This window comes from Lonchura striata, unplaced genomic scaffold (assembly GCF_046129695.1).
Source record: "Lonchura striata isolate bLonStr1 unplaced genomic scaffold, bLonStr1.mat Scaffold_127, whole genome shotgun sequence".
Lineage (NCBI taxonomy): Eukaryota > Metazoa > Chordata > Aves > Passeriformes > Estrildidae > Lonchura > Lonchura striata.
In genome coordinates, this window is record NW_027461091.1 from 515,574 (window position 1) to 531,619 (window position 16,046).

General features: G+C 54.0%; 1 protein-coding gene across 1 annotated transcript in view; it reads left to right on the forward strand.

Annotated features, from left to right (window-relative positions):
* LOC144248446 (uncharacterized) overlaps positions 1 to 1,800 on the forward strand; it is a 248,329-nt gene extending 246,529 nt beyond the window's left edge. Inside the window, exon 4 of the mRNA XM_077790612.1 lies at positions 744 to 1,800. Within this exon, the coding sequence (XP_077646738.1) occupies positions 744 to 1,680 (937 nt within the window). The 3' untranslated portion in view covers positions 1,681 to 1,800. The remainder of the gene's footprint in view (positions 1 to 743) is intronic.
* Positions 1,801 to 16,046: the final 14,246 nt, after the last annotated feature.

The following is a 16,046-nucleotide window of genomic DNA, read 5'->3' on the forward strand; positions in this document are numbered from 1 at the left end:
ATCACTCCAGCCGGACTGCAGCCCCCAGTTCATCAGACAGCTACCACCACCCTGAGCAACGGCGTGTCAGGTTATATCCTGATTCTGTGAGTTTAAACCAGCGTTTCTGTATCATTGCTTTGATCTTAATTTTCTTATTCAATTGTCATTCTGGCTAGACTCTCCCCCTGGTTTGCTTTGAAGCCAGTACAAAACTCACTTTGCTCATCACTTGTTTTCCTCCCAAAACAGGATTTCCCATACCCAAACATTCGCCACATGGAGAAGGTTGTGAGGAAGAGGAAGATGCCTCAGGACCCACAAGCAGGTGAGGAGGAAGTCAGTGCCCCTTTCCCCCTCTCTCCTGCTCCATCTCCCAGCCCAGCACAGCCCCCGGCTGCAGGACAGCCCCGCTGCTGGTGCCCTCCTGCTGGGGATGCCCTGGGGGGATCTCCTTGCCCTTCCCTGTGGCATGGAGGCAAATACCATCCTCTCCTTGTCCTTCCTACCCCAGAGCAGGAGCTGAGGATGGAGACCAGGAAGGATAAATCCCTGCAGCAGAACCTTATGGAAGAAGCTGTTTTAAGCAACTCCACAGCGCAGGAATCCAACAGGGAGGAAAATCCCCAGCGACACCACAGGAGGAGGGGCTGCAAGCCCAGCCCAGGATGCTCTGAGGAGGAAAGACCCACTCTGGGCCAGGAAGGTGGACAGAGCTTCAGCCAGAGCTCCAGGCAGAGCTCGGAGCTGGTGGTCCCTGAGCAGCAGCATGATGGGGAGAAGCCCTACGAGTGCTCAGAGTGTGGGAAGAGCTTCAGGCAGATCAATAATCTGAAACGACACCTGATGATCCACACCGGGGAATGGCCCTACGAGTGTGGGGAGTGTGGGAAGGGCTTCCACTGGAGCTCCCACCTCATCAGGCACCAACGCATCCACACTGGGGAGAGGCCCTACGAGTGTGGGGAATGTGGGAAGGGCTTCAGCTGCAGCTCTGCCCTTTTCAGCCACCAACACATCCACACTGGGGAGAGGCCCTACGAGTGTGGGGAATGTGGGAAGGACTTCAGCTGCAGCTCTGCCCTTGTCCGCCACCAACGCATCCACACTGGGAAGAGGCCCTATGAGTGTCCCAAGTGTCAGAAGCGGTTTCACAGCAGCTCCAGTCTCCTTGTACATCAGCAGATTCACACAGATGAGAGGCCCTTCCGCTGCCCTTACTGCAGGAAGGGCTTCAAGCAAAACTCCCACCTCATCATGCACCAGCGCATCCACACTGGGGAGAGGCCCTACGAGTGTCCCAAGTGTCAGAAGCGGTTTCACAGCAGCTCCAATCTCCTTGTACATCAGCGGATTCACACGGATGAGAGGCCCTTCCGCTGCCCTTACTGCAGGAAGGGCTTCAAGCAAAACTCCCACCTCATCATGCACCAGCGCATCCACACTGGGGAGAGGCCCTACATGTGCCCCACTTGTGGGGAGAGGTTTCACAGCAGCTCAAATCTCCTCCTGCATGAGCGGGTTCACTCCGAGGAGAGGCGTTTCCTCTGCCCCGACTGCGGTAAGGGCTTCAAGCAGAACTCCCATCTTGTCAGCCACCAACGCATCCACACTGGGGAGAGGCCCTACTTGTGTCCCCAGTGTGGGAAGAGCTTCACCCGGAGCTCTCACTTGACCAAACACCAACGGAGCCACTGGTAAGGGAAGTCCTGAAAATTCCCCAGCTGCAGGAAGAGCTTTGTGCACTGATCCATCTTCATTCCCCATTGGAGGACAATGTTGGGAAGAGCCCTGGTGATCCATGTTCCCTGTGATCCATGCTGGGAAGACATATGTCCCTTTTCTTGCCCCTACCAATGACCTGATGTGGGATTGAAGAACATGAGGGTCTGGCCATGGCCCTGTCACTACATTCACTCCCACCTCAGGTCATTGCCAGGGGCAGGAAAGGGACTCTCTCTGTCTTTCCCTGAGGAGACGGGTGTCCTTTCCATGCAGGAGGAAACACGTGGCCAGGAAGATACAATTGATGGTGATGTAGTTTTCCCTGTAAATAGTTTTCTTATCCCTTCTGTTGTCAATTTTTTTTCTATTCCTGTTTGTTCCTCATCTCGTTGCTATTCCCAGTAAATTGTTCTTATCCCAGCCTGGGATCTTTCCCTTTTTTCATTCAATGGAAGGTGGGAGGGCAATGAGTGCATGCAAGGTTTTAGCAGGAGCAGGAAATTGAGAAATGCCATTCCTGAACCCCAGCCCGTGGAAACCGAGCATCCCAGCTGGTGCCAGCCCTGGTGGCCATGGCAGCAGCCTTGGGAGCGGGTCCCTGGCTGGGGCTGAGGGAACCTCTTCACTCTGGTGCCCAGGGACAGGAGTGGAGGGAGCGGCTGCAGCTGAGTCGAGGCAGGCTGAGGTTGGATCTCAGGAAAAGGTTTTTGCCCAGAGGCTGCTGGGGCACTGCCCAGGCTCCCCAGGGAAGGGTCACAGCTCCAGGGCTCTCTGAGCTCCAGCAGCGTTTGGACAGCGCTGCCAGGCCCAGGCTGGCAGTGTTGGGGTGTCCTGTGCCGGGCCAGCAGTTGGACTCGAGGATCCTGATGGGTCCCTCCCAGCTCAGCCAATTCTGTGGTTCTGGGATCCATGACCCTGCGGATGGGAGTGCCAATGGTTGCCATGGCAATGGGCTCCAGGCCTGAGCTGGTGTCCATGGCAACCACCCCTGGCATGGGGTCTCCATGGAGCTGCCCAGGGACTGACCATAGCAACAGGGGCTGGGGATGGTTGCCATGGGAACTGACCATAGCAACAGGGCTGGGGATGGTTGCCCTGGAAACTGACCAGAGCAACAGGGTTTCCTGGTGATGTTTGCCATGGGAACTGACCAGAGCAACAGGGGCTGAGATGGTTGCCATGGATACTGACCATAGAAACAGGGTTTTCTGATGATGGTTGCCTTCTAAGGATCAGATTTGTCCCTGGACCTCAGAGGGGTTCCATGGGGACTTTCCAAGAGTCTCCAGGCTGTTCAAGAGCTGGAATGTCACACACAGAGACAGGGGCTCCATGGAGCCCTCCCAAGGGTTTCTGGGGATGGCAAAGAGCCGTGTGGTCAGAGGCAGTCACAGCCATTCCATGGTGACATCCCAGGAAACCTTGGGCTGCAGAGGCACTGATCTGTCACAGGCACTCACGGGGGCTCCACAGTGACATCCCAGGAGTCCCCAGGCTGCCAAAGAGCTGGGATGTCACACACACTCCTGTCATGTGCAGAGTGGGAGCTTCTGGCAAAAGCTTTATTTCATTATTGGAGAAACTCCTGCTGAGTCATGAGATGGAAAAATGACACCCAACAGCCACCATGCATCCTCAAACCCCTGCAGGGACCCCAGACTTCTACAATTCCTTCTAAGAGAAGAGACTGGGAGTGACTGGATCCAATCCCGGCCCCAGAATTTGTCAAAGATTTATGTATAAACGATTGGACAGGTAGAATTGAACAATTTGTCAATGCAATTTTTCATACAGGATTAATGATGGAATACCAGATATATTTATATAAATACAATCAGATCATGATTAGACAATAAGCTCTTAACCAGAGTTATTTACTCCACAGTCCAGAATCTCTAACAATTATAGGATATTCTGCTCTAGGAAGCAATTTTGAAGTCAGCAGGGCCTTGGTGGAGTGGTTTGAGCCCATTGCAGGCAGAGCCTCTGCTCCAGCAGGAACTGCCTTTCCTGTGCCAGGAGCAGGGCAGGTCCCGCTGCAGGAACAGCCCCAGGCCAGCCCCAGCACAGGGAAGGCCTCGGGCACAAGGGCAGAGTGCCGTGCTGGGAGCTGTGCCAGGGACAGCCCGAGGCACCAAAGGCACCTTGGCAGCAGCAGCTGCTTGCAGGGCATGGCCAGAAGCCTCCCTTGGCACCCGGCCTGGTGGCCAGCGCTGCAGAGCTGCTGCCTCAGGGCTCATTTCTGGCTGCGCTCTGAAAAGCCACTTCTGCTCCAGGAGCCTGTCTGGGAAGCCATTGGCCCAGCACCTTGGGGACAAGATATTGTCAACAAAACTCTTCATGCCAGCAGAGACAAGGCAGGGGCAGAGGAAAGGGGAGAGCCAGGCCCAGGGGACAGGGCTGCCATGGTGATGGCTGTGAGGTCACTGCCCTGCAGCAGCCTGGCTGCCCTCAGCAGACATTCTGGCCAGAAGAGTTGTGAGGGCACCCAGCTCATCTGGGAACCCACAAACAGGAATTCCATCCTTGGGGAGGGGAGGGGAGGAGATTTCACTGGGTTAGGTTGCACACACTCCCTGATATTTGAGCATTCCTGGGATGGGAAATCCACTTCTCTGGAAAAACAGTTGACGTTTTGTTCCACTCTCATTACTGTAAAATATTTCCTCCTTCTAACAAATTTAAATTCACTCTCATTCAGTTTAGAGATATTGACCATTGTTCTGTCACTGCTAGACTTGGGACAAAATAACTTTGATAACTATTTTTCCATTTTCACAGATCTTGGGGAGGACCCAAATATCTCCCAACATGGGGTTTGAAGGCTTCATCACATAACCAGCAGGTAGAGGCTGCAGGCTCTGGGCTCAGTTGTGTGCAGACTGAGGACAGAACAGAAGTAGCCCGGGAGGGATTGAAGGGTGGTTCCACAGATGCTGAAGTTTTATTTCATTGTATAAAACAGCCAGAGAAAGAAATAATGGCACCAAAGGTGTAGAGTGCCCCTGCCCAATGAGGTGGGGATTCTACCCAGACACAGCATCCGGTGAGAGCGTGACTTAAAGAAGATTCCACCCCTCCACCCTGTGGGGTGTGTCCCTGAAAGCCTGGGAAAAGACACTCCACCCTATCTGATCAAATGAGGAATGGCCCCGGAATGTTCTTCTTTTTCTGTAACCTTATTGGCTTAAATTGTGCTGCAATTTCCCCACTGTAGTTTTTTCCATTGATTGTCCTCCTCGATCCACCCCTTTGCAGTCTCCTGCTCTTAATATTGGACCTTGATCCTAAACTCCACCCCTACCCTGTAATATAAAAGTCTTGACCCTACCACCTTGTTTCTTGTGTTGGTCCCTGGGAAAATGAAGAATCCTCGATTTTCTAAACCAAGACCTGTCCTGTTGCCTTCCTTTCCCTGTTGGTCATTGGTGTCTGCCTGAGGTCTGAGACTCTGGGGCCTGGGGCAGTTGTTGTGCCCTTTGCAGTGGCAGAACACAACAGTGCTTTCCTCCCTATGGAAAAAAGAACCATCCTTATCTATGCAGAAATTGCGGGAATTGGGCTTCCAACTCCCAAATTCCCTATATCCAAGAGTTGCTTTCAGACAAAAGCTACCAGGAAAGAGAGGTCTGGCTGCCATTGGCCTCTGACGGCTGCCTTTCATTTGCCCCTCAAACACCGGTATTCCGTCTTTTCCTTCCTATGGAAAGAACCATCCTCCTTCAACAGTCCATGTCTGAAATTGGGATTTCACCTCTAAAATTCCCTATATCCAAGGGCTGCTCCCAGACAAAATCTGCCAGTACCATCAAGTCTGGCTGTCTTTGGCCTCTGGTGGCTGCCCCTGCCACACTGGGGCTCAGTTCTTTCCTTCCCATGGAGATCACTGTGACACTGTGGGCACCTCATGGAACCAAGGGGATCATTGTGGCACCACTGGAGCCCATGGAACCAAGGGGCCATGGTGACACCGTGGGGCTTCATGGACCCAGAGACCATTGTGACTCTGTGGGGCCTGATGGAACCATGGAGACCATTCCAACCCTTCAGGGCCTGGTGTCACCAAGGGGGCATTGTGACACCTCAGGGCCTCCTGGAAGCAAGGGACCATTGGAACACTGTGGGGCCCCATGGAAGTGAGGGAACATGGACCAGGTCTGGCTGGCCTGGCCTCCCAGGGGCCACCTGACAGGTCTGGCTGATCTTGGGATGCCAAGGGCTGCCTCTCATCAGCTCCTGGAGCACTGGGGCTCTGTGCTTTCCTTGCTTTGAAAAATAACTGTCCCTCTCTTAACATGAGCATTGTCAGAATTGGTAGTCTTCATAAAAAATTTTCTATATGCAAGGCTATCTTGCAGGAAAAAACCTGCCAGTTCTGGCTGGCAATGTCCTCTGGTGATCATCTCTCATTCACCCAGGGTAAAACTAGGGCTCTCTTCCTTTATTCCTATGGAAAAGAACAGGTCTTCATGTCCAGGAACCATGGCCAAAATTAGAATTTGCCTCCCAAATTCCATATATCCAAGGATTGCTCCCAGACAAAAGTAGCCAGGACAGACAGGTCAGGCTGGCCCTGTCCTCTGGTGATTTTCTTAGACTTTGAGCTGAAATTTTTCATTTGAAAACACCTTGGAGAGGGCCCAGACATCTCCCAAGGTGGAATTTTGAGGCCTCAGGCACATGGCCACTGCATATGGACAAAGGAGCTCTGTGCTCTGTGCTGCTGTGGTGGTTTTGCATCACAGAAGTGATGTCCTGAGAGAAGCTGCTAGCAGATTCCTCCGTGTCTGACAAAAACCAATCAGTAATTAGCTTTGAGAGCTGTCAGTCTGTTAAAGCACTAAGGAAGCTGCAGACGCCTCTGTGCAGACACAAGTTAGAGATGAGAAAGCCTGGCTGGGTCTCTCTCCCTTCTGGCCCCACAGAGGTGCCAAGGCCGGCCCAGCCCCGTCTCGGCCGTGGGGCCGGGCGGCTCCTGCCGTGGGGCCGGGCCCCTTCCCAGGGAGCCGCCAGGCGCCATCGGCTGCCGGGCAGGGCAGGGGAGGCCGCGGGGCCGAGGCCGGGCCGTGGCTGCGGGTGCTGACATCTGGCCCTGCCGAGCCCTGCCCCGCCGCCAGCCCGGGCCCGGCCAGGATCCGCCGGGCCCCAGGAGCAGCCCCGGGCCGGGCCGGCTCGGCCAAGGCTCTGCCGCCCTTGGGCTTCGCCCGCAGCCGGCGGGCAGGGCAGGAGAAGCCATCGGCCCCGGCCGTGCTGCTGCTGGGCTCTGGCCTGGCTGCTGAGATCCTGGCCCTGCCCCAGCGCGGCCCAGCCTGACACAGCCCCAGCGCAGCCGCTGCAGAAACCTCCATGGCAAAACAGCTCCGGCCGCAAGCACCGAGCCCAGCCGGGCTCACGGAACCATCTGCAGCCCCGGGAGATATTGACTCTGCCAGTGCTGCCATCCTCCCTCCAGTGAGAGAAAAGGACACAGGGCAGGCACACAGAGGAGCAACATGAACACACCGAGGGCAGGGAAGGGGAAGTTGAGTCCCAGATGGGAGGGATGAGGAGATGCCTTGATCTTGGGGCTGGAATCCTCTGGAAAAGCTGTAGAGAAGGATGTCATTGATACATCAGACTCTCTTTTTCCCTATAAGGCATTGAAAAGTATGGGGAGATGTCTTGTTTCTGCAAAGGCCTCCATGCTAAAGTGAGCAAATGTTGCAGTAGCTGTGATCCCATGAGAAGCTTGAACATTGGAAGAGAGCAGTGTGATGAGACCCTGTGCCCTCAGGGAGAGAAGAAGACCTCTGTTCCCAGACATGAAGATGATTTCAGAAACAGAAGAAGAAAACATTGGTCTTAAACAGCTCATCTTTAAGCTAATACCCCATAAGTTGACATGGCCCATAATCACAGCTGTGGGAAAAGCTGTGAAAAAATGGCAGGGATTTCACAATTTTCATTTTTCCAAGTGGCTGCTATTCGTGGAAATTGAGAGCCCCAAGAGAACTGTTTTCTTATGGAGGAGTCTCCATAGCAAGAAAGAGAGACTCCTCTCCTTAGGTGAAATGAAGAAAGACAATTCTAGAAGTGGTAAACTGACTCAAAATTTTAGGTTTTGTGTCCATATATTCTCAAAGAGAAAGAAAAAGTTGTATGAAGAGAGGAAGTGTTGTGAAAGTTTTGTTATGATTCTTACTACTCTTTCTTTTAGTTACTGTTAATAAACTTTTCTTTATACACTTTTAAAGTTTTCATCCCATTTTCTTTTCTCCTACTCCTATCTCACAGCAGTAAATGAATAAGTATATTCTAGTGAGTGCACTGGTAATTAGCCAACACTGAACTCACCGCACTAATTGATGCATTGGCTGAGAAATCACAAATTGGCAAGCCAAAACCACTACAGAAAACTTCTCATGAACTGCATGAGAGCAGAGGGAAATCAAGGCAAAGCCATGGTTTGTCAGGACTGGCTTGATCCTAATGAGCCCCGTGGTGCATTTGGAGCTGAGCCCTGGAACCTCAGGGCCTGAGAGGAGATTGCACAAACCTTTCCAGGAGTCAAAGTCAAAGGAAAACCCCAAAGTGGTTGGAGTCTAAAGCATTATTGGGAACCACAAAGGTCCATCTATACCACAGGCTCTTCATGGACTCCTTGGAGAAGAGAACTGGAGGCCAGGATGGCACAAAAACCTCTCAGAGACTGAAAATGGCACAAAGAACTCTCAATGTGGAAAGGAAAATCCAAAGTACCTTACAAAAGTTAAGAGTCTTAAAGTATTCATGAGCCCCACTGAGTGTCAGTACAAAGCTCTCAAGGGACTCATTAAAGCAGATAATTGGGGCCATGATTGCACAAACCTCTCACAGAGTCTGTAGCAAAAGGGAAACACCAAGTACCTTAAAAGAACTGAAGTACCTTGAAGCATTAATGGGCCCCACTGAGTGTTGTTCCTGACAAAGCCTCTCCAGGGACTAATTACAGCAGATAATTGGAGGCCATGATTGCAGAAACCTCTCAGAGACTCCAAGGCCAAAGCAAAAGCCAAAGTCCTTTGAAAAACCTGCAGTCCCTGGGAGCATGAAGGAGCCCCCAGGGCCATTCCTGACCAAGGCTCCCCAGGGACTCCTTCCAGCAGATCCTTGAGGCCACTGGGATGTGGGCTAGGGGAGGATGCTGAGGGCAGCACCAGGGGCTGACAGTGCCCAGCCTGGCTGGGGCTGTGCCAGGAGGCCCCAGGGCCTCAGGACAAGGTGTCTCCTCACAGCCCTTGGTGGCACAGACCCTGCTGTGCCCCAGGGCACCAAGACTTGGCTTCTCTTTGTCCCCTCCTGTCATCAGTGCCTCCAGTTCTCTGCTCTGCCTGGGGCCTGGGGACACTTTCTCAGTCGTGTCCCTCAGTGGGACCCATTAAAAGTCCAAGAAACTTTGGAGCTGGATTCTGACTTGGAGTTCTGCAGAGGTTTCTGCAGCTCCCCCTCAGGGCCTGATGTTCAGGGCCTGAGCACAAAGCCCCAGAGGGTCATTAAAGTCCTTGTGCTGTGTCTGTGCTGCTGAGCTGGGCCGGGCTCCTGGCACAGCGGGAGATCCTGGTAACCAAGCAGAGCTTCAAAAGCACATTTCTCTTGCTGAGCAGCTCTTCTCCCAGCCCAGCAGAGCTGGGGCACTGCCTGCAGCCAGCCCAGGCACAGCACAGAGGCACAGAGAGCTTCAATCAGTCAGGGCTGGGAAGGGGCTGAGAAGTGCCTGGGTCAGAATCACTGCCAGCCCTTGGCACAGGAACCTCTGGCTGCAGGACAATGCAGCTGCAGCTCCTGGAGAGATCTCCTAAAGCTGGAACATGCCAATGCCCACAGACCCCGTGAGTGCATTCTCTGCTCATCTCCTGTGCAGAGCAGCCAGGGGTGCCCAGGGCTGTCCTGCAGAGCAGGGTCCTGCAGCCCAGGGCGCTGTGCTGGGCCAGGGACTCTGCTGCCTGCCAGGGACAGCTCTCAGCCGGCCCTGGAGCTGCTCCCAGCGCTGGCCAGGAGCTGTGGGGGGAAGGAGCCACCCTGAGCAGGGCAGGTGCTGCTGCTGAGAGGGGCTGGCTGGGGCAGGGCTGCTCCCAGCTCCAGACCAGCCTGGGCACAGCTTCGGAGGACACTTCCCAAAGAAGGTAAGCCTGGGATTGCTGAAAAGGTCAGGAGCTTTCCTGAGGGTGTTTTCTATTTCCTGCTTGATGCAGGATGGGAATGTTGGGGTGGTGACAAAAAGATTTTTGCTTTTTATACATTTTTCATATACTGTAGCTCTTTAAGTTACTATTTTATAATTATAAAACTATAATCCTTACTTAGCTCCATTAAACTCTTAATTAGCTTTATCAAACTACTATTATGTACTTATGTAACTGTAATCTTTGCTGACACTAGTATGTTTCCTACCTTTCTCTTAGATTTTAGTACAATAAATTGACTGTCTAGATACATTCCTGAAATACTGCATAGTCTTATTATCAGGAAGAGGACCTACGAGAACAACATTTTGGTTTTTGACCAAAATGTGAGCAGTCACAACAAAAAGTAAAGGCATAGAAACCCTTGGACCTACTCCAATGGTTTGAGCCTGGGAAGGGTAACTGGGGCAACTGAATCTCCTATTGGATGTTCCTATTAAATACCCTAATTAATTAACCTTAATAAATTGTTGAAATCAAGGACTGGGTGTCCCCTGGGGACACTTGGAAGCTTCCAATAAAGGTCTGTTTTTTACTGTAGTCTTCTAACACCGTTGCAAGGGGTTTTATTTTTTTTTTTTTTCCTCTTTTGATTATAGACAACAGGGGCATGAGAGAAGCAGAACAGGAATTGTAATCCCAGAATCATAGAACATTCTGAGTTGAAAGGGACACACAGGATCATCAAAGGAATGTTTGAACATGTCCAGAGACTCCAGAACTGTGACTTTGGCTGGTCAGTGTCTCTGCTGGGAGCCTCCCAAAGGGCCTTCAGCCACTCCTCAGCCCTGGGCAGCAGCAGCATCACCTCTGCAGGGCCCAGCAGGGCTCTCCTGAGCTGCCCTTGCCCAGCTGCACACAGAGCCTGCCCTAGCCAGGGCCCTGCACACAGGCAGGTTTCTGTAGGGCCGGGCCCAGGGCACACAGGGTGGGATGGGCTCTGTGAGCGCTGGCAGGGACAAGGCACCTCTCAGGAGGGGATGTCCAGGCCCAGGGAGATGCTCAGGGAAGCAGAGGGGGCTGAGCAGAGCAGTGTTGGGGGAACAAGCCCATCCAGCCCCTCACCTTCTCTCAGCCACAGGGAATCCTTTGCCTCTCACATCTCTCAGTGCCAAACTCTGAGTGCAGCAGGAATGCTGGGGATTTCTGACCTCAGAGAGCCTGCAATGGTGAGTGGGTAGGAAAACAATTCATAAAACCAACTCCTCCAATCCTTTTGATCTGGGAGTGCAGATGGTACCAAGCTTTTCTGCATTAGGAGTGATTCCCGTGACAAATCCTGAATATCCAGCCTTGTCCCTCTGCTACATGGCCACAAACCCAGGGCAGCAGGACAAGGATGGCTCCTTGAGAGCCCCCACACACAGCCCTGGCTGCTCCTGGCGCACTCAGCCAGCACAACTGGAGCTCAGACAGGGACCTGGGTGAAGGTTTTCCCAGAGCAGGAACAAGGGTGGGTGAGTCCTAGCAGGACAGGCTGCAGGGAATGGCCCAGATTTGGCTCCAAGCAGCCTCTCCTGACTTGTCCCTGTCCTTTCTCCATGAACAGGTGCCCATGTGCAGCCACAGCAAATGTCCAACAGCAGCTCCATCAGCCACTTCCTCCTGCTGGCACTGGCAGAAATGCGGCAGCTGCAGCTCCTGCACTTCTGCCTCTTCCTGGGCATCTCCCTGGCTGCCCTCCTGGGCAACGGCCTCATCATCAGCGCCGTAGCCTGCGGCCACCACCTGCACACGCCCATGTTCTTCTTCCTGCTCAACCTGGCCCTCAGCGACCTGGGCTCCATCTGCACCACTGTCCCCAAAGCCATGCACAATTCCCTCTGGAACACCAGGAACATCTCCTACACAGGATGTGCTGCTCAGCTCTTTTTCCTTCTCTTCTTCACTGGATCAGAGTATTTCCTGCTGACCATCATGTGCTATGACCGCTACGTGTCCATCTGCAAACCCCTGCACTACGGGACCCTCCTGGGCAGCAGAGCTTGTGCCCACATGGCAGCAGCTGCCTGGGCCAGTGCCTTTCTCAATGCTCTGCTGCACACTGCCAATACATTTTCCCTGCCCTTGTGCCATGGCAATGCCCTGGGCCAGTTCTTCTGTGATATCCCCCAGATCCTCAAACTCTCCTGCTCCAAATCCTACCTCAGGGAACTTGGGATCATTACTGTTACTGTGTCTCTTGGATTTGGTTCTTTTGCATTCATTGTTTTCTCCTATGTGCAGATCTTCAGGGCTGTGATGAGGATCCCCAATGAGCAGGGACGGCACAAAGCTTTTTCCACCTGCCTCCCTCACCTGGCCGTGGTCTCTCTGTTCACCAGCACTATCATGTTTGCTCACCTGAAGCCCCCCTCGATGTCCTCCCCATCCCTGGATCTGTCAGTGTCAGTTCTGTACTCGGTGGTGCCTCCAACCCTGAACCCCCTCATCTACAGCCTGAGGAACCAGGAGCTCAAGGCTGCAGTGTGGACACTGATGACTGGATGCTTTCAGGAACATTAAACTGCTGGCCAATTTCTGAGTATCACTTGTAATAAAAATTATCTTTGGTACTTCTTGCTGTTTTCCTCTTGGACGTTCTTTTGCATTGTTTTACATTTTAATGTTGTCCACAAAGAAATGTCATTCCTTGTGCCATTTCTCATTTTGTTTCTCTCCACCTTCCCTGTGGCCACAGACTGTGTCAATGAGGGCCTGTGACTTTGAAGGAACTAAAGGATGTCCCAGCAGAGTTTTCTGCAGAGATGCCCTTCCATTGTCTTCTCTGGAGCTGCAACAGCAATGTCTGTGTGCAGTGCTGGCACAGCCACTATGCTCCTGCTGGCCACACCATTCCTGATCCAGGCCAGGAGCCATTGGCCTTCTTGGCCACCTGGGCACACTGCTGGCTCATGTCCAGCCTGCTGTCCATCAGTCCCTGCAGGTCCCTTTCTGCCTGGCTGCTGTCCAGCCACTCTGTCCCCAGCCTGTAGCACTGCAGGGGTTTTTGTGGCCAAAGTGCAGGACTTGGCACTTGGACTTGTTAAACCTCACCTTGTTGGATTTGGGCCCTGGATCCAGCCTGTTCAGGGCCCTGTGCAGAGCCCTCCTACCCTCCAGCAGATCCACACTCCCAGCCAACTTGGTGTCACCACGGTTCCATGAGGCCCCAGAGTGTCTCAGTGGTCTCCATGATTCCATGAGGCCTCCCAGTGTCACAATGTCCCTTTGGTTCCATGGGACCCCTTGGTGTCACAAAGTCCCTTGGATCCTTGGGCCCTGCAGTGTCACAATGTCATTGTGGTCCCCAAGGCCCTGCAGTGTCACAGGGGATCCTTGGTTCCATGAGGTCTGGCAGGGCAGCAATGCTCTCCTTGGTCCCACAGTGTCACAATGGCCCCTTGGTTCCAGAAGGCCCTGCAGAGTCACAGTGGCCTCTGTGGTCCCACCAGGACCCAGACTGTCACAATGCACTCCTTGCTTCCATTCAGCCCCACCGTGTCCTTATGGCCCCGTGGCTCTGTGGTGCCATGTCGTACACAGTGTCACCATGGTCCTCTTAGTGCCACCAGGCCCCGCAGTGTCACAATGGCCCCTTGCTTCCCCAGGGCCCTGCAGTGTCACAATCATCAGAGAATCAACCAGGCTGGAAAAGGCCTAGGAGAGCATCAAGTCCAACCTGGGACCCAACACCACCTTGTCACCCAGACCATGGCACTGAGTGCCACATCCAGTCTTTGCTTAAACACTTCTAGGGACAGTGACTCACCCACCTCGCTGGGCAGTTCATTCCAATGCCCAGTCACCCTTTGTGTGAAGAATATTTCCTGATGTCCAGCCGAAACATCCCCTGTGTCCTCTGACCTGTCACTGCTCCCTGGGAAAAGAGCCTGACCCGCACCTGGATCCATCCTCCTGTCAGGGAGTTGCAGAGAGTGATGATGTCTCCCCTGAGCCTCCTCTTCTCCAGGATAAACAATCCAAACTCTCTCAGCCACTCCTCACAGGATTTGTGCTCCAGATCCCTCACCAGCCTTGTTGAACTTCTCTGGACACACTCCAGCCCTCCATGTTCCTCCTAAATCAGGGGCCCAAACTGGACACACCACTCGAGGTGCTGCACAACCAGTGCTGAGCACAGGGGAAGAATCACTGCCCTGCTCCTGCTGGCCACATCATTACTGATCTATAGAAGTGCCAGGGGTTGAATGAGGGAAATGGTGAGGAGGGGGTGGGGACAAAATATTGATTGTCAGCCATGAAAAGTCTTGATTTTCATATCTGTTCAGACTGCATTAGAAGGTGCTGGGGATCAATATCAATTGGACATTGCTGATATCAATCTATAAACAGGAAAAGAAAACAGGACAAAATAGTCCTCTCTGCATTGTTTTTAATATAGTTTATTCACTTTGAAGACACTTCCAAAATCTGTCTATATAACCACAGAAGAAATGAAAATATAAGATATTCTCAGCAGTTTATCTTCTTTGTGTGTTTTGAACAAATGGTTTTGAAATTTTTTTAGTGAATTCCTGAACTGAAGAGCTCAAGAAAGAAGAGGAAAATTCATCAGGAACCTCCAAGTGGCTGAGGATGCATCCCCATCACAGCAGCAATGAGCAGAAATGGGCACAGCTCTGTGGCTGCCCCAGCTCTGGGATGGGCCCTGGGCCTGGAGCAGGAGCAGCTCTGGAGGGCCCCAGGGCCGGGGCTCTTGTGCTGGCCTGGGCAGATGGGATGGCAGGAGGGGCTGCAGAGCTCTCAGCACCTCAGGCAGAGGGGAGCAGGGCAGCCAGGGAGCTCCTTTGGCCTTGGCCAAGCCCCTTCCCCCATGGTGGGGCTGAGTCCTGGCTGAGCTGCAGCTGCTGCTGTGCCCTTGGCAGGGGCTGAGGCCGTGGGGCAGTGCCCAGAGCAGCCTGGGCTGAGCAGAGCTGTGGGGCCAGAGCCGGCTGGGCTGTGCTGGGGAGAGGCCCTTGGTGCTGCCCAGAGCTCAGGGCAGCTGGCAGAGCTGGCAGGGAGCTGGGCTGGGCTGGGAGAGCCTGGCACAGGAACCATCAGTGTCCATCTCAGCCTGGCTGAGCGGGCAGGGGCAGGACTCAGCCCAGGCCTTGTGGGGCAGGGCCAGCGCCTGGGCAGGCATTGAAAACAGGCAAGAGCCCCAGAGAGGAGGCTGCTCTGTGCCCTTGGGGCACGGACAGAGCAGGGAGGGGCCCAGGACATTTGTCAGCGCCAGCCTCTGTCTGTGCCAGCCCTGGGCAGCCCTGGCTGCTGAGCCCAGCTCTGCCCTGGGCTGAGTTTGGCTGTGGCCCAGCTCCATCCTCCTGCGGGGCTCAGGGCCTGTTCCCGGCCATGGCCAGCCCTGGCCGCCTCTCTGCTGGCCCCGAGGCCGGCAGAGCCCGGGCAGGGCTGTCTGTGCAGCCCCACAGGTGCCACGGGCTCGGCAGGAGCTGGCAGAGGCTGCCCAGCAGGGAGGCCATGGGGCACAGAGCCCCAAGGCTGCCCAGGGCCCCACGGCACAGGGGCCGTTCCCAGCCGCAATGCTCCTGTCCTGGGCTGGGCTGCACAGGGGCTGTGGCACCATGGCTGGGCCAGCACAGGGCCACAGAGGGGCCACGCAGCCGCTGCCGGGGCTGGCAGCAAGGCCGGGCACGGACAAGGAATTGCTGAGCATGGCCTGCGCTGGCCAGGGCTGCCTGTGCCCAAGGCAGAGCTCAGCTGCCCTTGGGGGCTGCAGGAACACTCAGGAGCCCAAAGAGCCTCCATGGCTGTGCTGGAGACCAAGGCTGGAGCAGGGAAATGCAGGGCTGCTGCGCCATGGGGAGGGCATGGAATTCCAGCACACACCTCAGCTCTCTGATGATCCTGGCACCGTGCTGGGCCCTGTTCCAGACTGGAGCAGAGCAGATGTTGATGGCACAGGAGCCCTGCGGGGCTGGCAGGGACCTGCAGCTTGCAAGGTGATCTGCTCTCCCTCAGCTCCTCTCTGAGAGATCCAGTCCCATCTCGGCACCTCAGGGCACAAGTGGCACTGCCTGTTCATGGGCACACAAATGATTTTGGGACATGGGGTTAGGAATTAGATGGGTATTGATTACAAATAGATATTTAGATGATATATATATTGTTTAATATTTGCTGCATTCTACTGTGCTAACT